Below are 6,177 nucleotides of genomic sequence, written 5' to 3' on the forward strand. Positions count from 1 at the left end.
GTTACCTTGCTGTCTATGGGAGGGTCAGAGAGCCCTCATATTTCATCAAAAATATCTTAAATTGTGTTTTCCGAAGATGAACGAAGGTCTTACGGGTTTCGAACAACACGAGGGTGAGTAATTAATGACAGAATTTTTATTTTTGGGTGAACTAACCCTTTAAGCATCTCAGTCGGTGACAGCAGGAAGATTAAAGCTCTGTATTGTGCCTGCTGTTTGTTATGAATGATATGCATCTCTAGATTCAGCATGTTTTTTTGTATTATATTTTATGTTCTCGTTTCATTGAATGATGGATGGTCTTATCTGCATTCACCTTTTGCTTCTGAATGAACAAGCAGAACCTTTGTCCCCCTGAAAATGTTTTGCATAGCTCATGTCAGAGTGAGCTACACTGAGTATGTTTACGCTGATGTTAATATCAGTCTGTGATGTAAAATGTATCTATTAATGTTGTAAATATAGATCTACTGTATGTAATTAGTGGTGTTTGCTAAGGCGACAAAGCTGTATAAACAAAGCCTTTACACTAAGTAACTCATCAAACGCGGTTTGTACTGTAAACAACAATGATATTCAAATCATGCCTGCTGAGGAGAGGTGTGCTATACTTTTCTAAGCAATCAAACATGTCTCTGAACAGATTGAAAACTAGAAAAATTTATATTCACTACAGAAATGTCCATGATTTTTCAATAACTTCTTAAGATATTTACTTATTTCCATAACTTTCCAGGTCTACAAATCAAAAATTTTAAATTTATATTTTAACGTATTAATTTTTATTACACACCGGCTGCCAAAAGTGTATTTTGTGTAAAAGTGTAAAAGTTTTTTTTTTTCCAAAGTATCTTACCCTCACCAAGGCTGTATATATTTGATCAAAAATACAGTAAAATAATAATAATATTGTAAATATTATTACAATTAACAGTAATATTATGAAATATTACAATTTAACATAAGTGTTTTCTATTCAAATATATTTTAAAATGTAATTTATTCATGTGATGGCAAAGCTGAATTTTCAGCATCATTACTCCAGTCTTCAGTGTCACATGATCCTTGAGAAATCATTATATCAATATGCTGATTTGGTGCTTAATTATTATTGGTGCTCAATTATTAGTAATGGTTCTTCTTCTTATTAATTTGATTGAATTCTATCTAATATATTAACATATTTTATATTGATATTTATATTGGTTTTACAGCATCTGTAACTTCACAGGAAAGAACCACTCACATTTTTCAAAAAATGTACAAATCTAGTTAGATTCTTTTTTTTTATGATTAAATCCACCTATTCAGAATGGAGCAGCTGCATACAAGTTACTGCACATGTTAGGCAGTAAAGCCTTGGTACTTGTTGGGCAATGCAAGTTCAAATCTGGCTCATGGCATTCCTCAAACTTGTTCATCTTTCCATAATTCACAACAAACAAACAACTAGGCTGAAATTTTACTTAACAGGCAAAAAGAATGTCAAGGCAACACAAACAAACTTTAACAGGCAAAACAGCAGGAAAATACTGTAATGTGTCCTCTTCTACTGTGTTGCTTTTTTGATGTCAGTGTAAATAATCCTATTGCGTCCAGGTCTATCAAAATTTTTAAATTTATATTTTAATGTATTAATTTTTATTACACACCGGCTGCCAAAAGTGTATTTTGTGTAAAAGTGTAAAAGTTTTTTTTTTTCCAAAGAAGTCTCTTACGCTCACCAAGGCTGTATATATTTGATCAAAAATACAGTAAAATAATAATAATATTGTAAATATTATTACAATTAACAGTAATATTATGAAATATTACAATTTAACATAAGTGTTTTCTATTCAAATATATTTTAAAATGTAATTTATTCATGATAAGTTTTTTTCAAATATATTTTAAAATGTAATTTATTCATGTGATGGCAAAGCTGAATTTTCAGCATCATTACTCCAGTCTTCAGTGTCACATGATCCTTGAGAAATCATTATATCAATATGCTGATTTGGTGCTTAATTATTATTGGTGCTCAATTATTAGTAATGGTTCTTCTTCTTATTAATTTGATTGAATTCTATCTAATATATTAACATATTTTATATTGATATTTATATTGGTTTTACAGCATCTGTAACTTCACAGGAAAGAACCACTCACATTTTTCAAAAAATGTACAAATCTAGTTAGATTCTTTTTTTTTATGATTAAATCCACCTATTCAGAATGGAGCAGCTGCATACAAGTTACTGCACATGTTAGGCAGTAAAGCCTTGGTACTTGTTGGGCAATGCAAGTTCAAATCTGGCTCATGGCATTCCTCAAACTTGTTCATCTTTCCATAATTCACAACAAACAAACAACTAGGCTGAAATTTTACTTAACAGGCAAAAAGAATGTCAAGGCAACACAAACAAACTTTAACAGGCAAAACAGCAGGAAAATACTGTAATGTGTCCTCTTCTACTGTGTTGCTTTTTTGATGTCAGTGTAAATAATCCTATTGCGCTGTGTTGTCTTCTTCTGTACTTTGGCAAAGATTCTGCATTAGTAAACGCAGCTGTGACTCAATAGCCTGTTATGACTCACCCCGAGGAAGATGTTTTTGGAACAGTCAAAGCCCGCTGCATATATTCGTGCTGTGTAGGGAGCACTACGCTCACACATGATGCGGCAAGCGTAACGGGAGATGGTGCTCTGGGCCGACTGTCCTCCCTCTCCATTTGCGCCCCCCTGCCCTTGTCCTCCGCCGCCGCTGCTCGCTGTGTCTGTCACCACAAAGTCTATCATGCTCTCTGTGGAACGGCCGATCTAAAGACACATTAACAACCAGAGTAAGTGAGATATTCAAGCATAAGTTCACTCAAAAGGGATCATTTTTATTAATTACTCCTCCTAGTGTTGTTTAAAACCCGTATGACTTTAATTCTTCCATGAAAGACAAACAAAATATGTTTAATAATGTACTGGTTGCTCACTCCCCATTCACTGTAATTCCACGGATGCACAGTATATACACTACCGTTCAAAAGTTTGGAGTCAGTAGGTTTTTTTGTTTTGAAAGATATTAAAATGTTTATTCAGAAATGATACATTAAATTGATCAAAAGTGACATTTATAATGTTACAAAAGATTTCGGTTTCAAATAAATGCTGTTCTTTTCAACTTTCTATTCACCAGAGAATACTAAAAAGCTGTTTTCAAGATTTTCAACAGCATTGTAAATGACATTGTAAAATATTTAAATACGTCATATTTTACAATATTACTGTTTTTACTGTATTTTTGATCAAATAAATGCAGACTTGGTGAGTATAAGAGACTTATACGGACCCTAAACTTTTGAATGGTAGTGTTTATACCATATTGACTATAATCAGATTTTTTTATTTTTTTATTTATTGGTATCAATCAATATTTTATGTAATTGTGCATGCTCATTTCAACCTACTTTTACACTTTGATTACTGATGCTTTAGCCATCATAATGCTTACTTAAATGTAATATTTATTATTGCTAATAATTCAGCAACACCGTTAAACATAATATTCAGCAAATCTTTCCACTTATTGTATTAGCCATAAATTACCAGCTTATTGTTATCAGCCAGATTTTTAATACTGATGCATCACTAACCAGTGCATTATTGAAAATGCTTTCTTTTGTGTCTCAAGGAAGGAAGAAAGAAAGTTATTTAGGTTTAGAATGGCATGAGGGTGAATAAATGACAAAATGTTAATTTGTGGGTGAAATGACCATATATTTTACATAATTGAGGCCAAAAAACATAGGTAAAGACATTAACCATTAAGACAGGATACTAAATAAATTTAAATTCATTTGCATGTTTAATGAACTCAATAAGAAGATTTAAACAGGCAGTTAAATGAATGAATCCTCTCTTCTTCTCATATGATACTTTGCTCACCTGAAACATGTCAGTGTTGGGGTCATGTGTATATTCCACTATAACAGAATGACTCCGGGACAGTGTGTAGGATATGCTGTGCTGGCTTTTGTTGCTTAGGGCCTGCAAACACACACACACACACACATACAACTCTTTGACTAATAGTCTTTGTTGCATCATTCATCCCTTAACAAGTCAGAGGAACATAAGGTACTTTCAGGTTCCCTAACCTTATGCAATAGATTGGCAAAACACTCGGTCGGTTGCAATGTTATGCAATGACTCTTACAGAATTTAGTGGGTGGGTCAAGAGGACACTTATGTTGGAAGAGATTTCACATCTTTTGGAAGCCATGAAAAAAACAGTTTTAGATAACGTATCTGGTCCTATCAAGCATTAGCATTAAGGCATTACCATTTATATTTTCAACTTTAAGCAAATGCTGTCACCTTAGACACCAGAGGCGTGGAGACGTTGTGGATGACATCAGGTCTGACACCGTTGGCTTTGGGCCGTTTGTAAAGGGCCAGCCGACTCCTCCTGCGGCCCTTGTCCCCGCTAGCCAGCGAACCATTATGCCTGCGTGTAACAAAACCACAACAGTCCAATCTGAGTTTAGCAAATGCTTTGAACAATAAAGAATGAATTAATCAAAAACACATTCGGGGCTTAATTTAGAAGCAGCACCTCACCCACTGACTGATTTTGATCGAGCTGACAGATCGAGGACAGACTGTTGTCTTGGGGATGACAAAAACTAGGCAATACTTGTTTCCACTTAAGAGCATTGGCGTGTACTTGAAAATAATTAAATGACATTAATCTATCTCTCTGTCGATACTATGACAGGAGTCATGAGCCGTCCACAAAATGGCTAATGCAGGCCTCTCAGAGCCTGTCAATGAGGAGGCGAAGCCATCTTATAATTCATCTCGACAACGATCAATAGTCCAGACACTTAAATTAGCTCTCTCCATCTCCTTTCATCTCACTGTGAGGCAGTCTTCATTTTTACAGTTTTTTTTATTTCAGTTGTAGCATGTAGTGAGGAAAACGTCCTTTAAATTAGCTCATTTTTGTCTATTTTACTCTGACTGAACTAGAATATTTTGGGCCACATTTACTAACAGCTTGTGTCAACGTAAACCCTTTTTTGGCATTAAAGAACTACCGTCAGGATTTACTAAAGACATGCAGTGAAAAATAGTGATGAAAAGGCGTGGACTGTTATTTCTGCGGCTAAACTTATTGCATATGCATTTGCAGGAGTTTCCTTTTCAGAAGCAAACATTTATGGGAGGAGAGTAATTTAAATGAATCTTGCAAAGTGATTTGCTAAGGTTTGCAGTAGTCAGTTTACTGGTGTTAACGTTATTTAACACCCAAAAAAGCGAGTCGTAACCCAAGTCGTGAACCTGTGTTGTTATCATCAGCTCTGTTTGTGACTTTGCACTATAGATTGCATTGGTCATTATGGAAATTATCTGGCTGCGTCTGGGAACATTAATTTTGCATACAGTAGATCACCCATGGAATTTTCCACTCCCATTACCACTTTTGTGGGATTGTAGTCTCACGCTAATTTTCCCTATTCAGTAAATCCAGCCCTTAGTCTCCAAAAATATAATTTAATTGCTGATAATGTGCAGAATAACACAATAATGTCAATGTGTGACAGACTAATTCACTCAATTGTCTGTGCAAATTTAAGTTGTCATATTATATTTGTGTTTTTGGTTATACTGTTTTGGATATAATTTTCAGCAGATATTATTCACTGTCCCATGATCGTTCAGAAATCATTCTAATATGCCGATTTGTTGCTCAAGTTAACATTTATTTAACATTTGTGCTGCTTAATATTTCTCTGGAAAATGTGATATGTTTTTAAGGATTCTTTGATATATAGAAAGCTCAAAAGAACAGCATTTACTGTTGCCCTAAAAATACAGTAACCATTTGTGACCCTGGAGCACAAAAGCAGTCTTAAGTCGCTGGGGTATATTTGTAGCAATAGCCAAAAATACATTGTATGGGTCAAAATTATAGATTTTTCTTTTATGCCCAAAATCATTAGGATATTAAGTAAAGATCATGTTCCATGAAGATATTTTGTAAATTTCCTACCGTAAATATATCAAAACTTAATTTTTGATTAGTAATATGCATTGATAAGAACTTCATTTGGACAAATTTAAAGGCGATTTTCTCAATAATTAGATTTTTTTGCCCCCTCAGATTCCAGATTTTCAAATAGTTGTATCTCGGCCAAA

The 6,177-nt window shown here is 34.0% G+C and overlaps 1 protein-coding gene across 1 annotated transcript in view; it reads right to left on the reverse strand.

The window, feature by feature from the left end:
* LOC107709995 (E3 ubiquitin-protein ligase pellino homolog 1-like) overlaps window positions 1–6,177 on the reverse strand; it is a 23,381-nt gene that overhangs the window by 4,750 nt on the left and 12,454 nt on the right. The window contains exons 3-5 of the mRNA XM_016514702.1: window positions 4,354–4,483; window positions 3,922–4,023; window positions 2,581–2,802 (exon numbers count right to left, since the gene is read on the reverse strand). Of these exons, the coding sequence (XP_016370188.1) occupies window positions 2,581–2,802; window positions 3,922–4,023; window positions 4,354–4,483 (454 nt within the window). The remainder of the gene's footprint in view (window positions 1–2,580; window positions 2,803–3,921; window positions 4,024–4,353; window positions 4,484–6,177) is intronic.

The sequence above is a fragment of the Sinocyclocheilus rhinocerous genome, unplaced genomic scaffold (assembly GCF_001515625.1).
Source record: "Sinocyclocheilus rhinocerous isolate Xijiao unplaced genomic scaffold, SAMN03320098_v1.1 scaffold611, whole genome shotgun sequence".
Taxonomy (NCBI): domain Eukaryota; kingdom Metazoa; phylum Chordata; class Actinopteri; order Cypriniformes; family Cyprinidae; genus Sinocyclocheilus; species Sinocyclocheilus rhinocerous.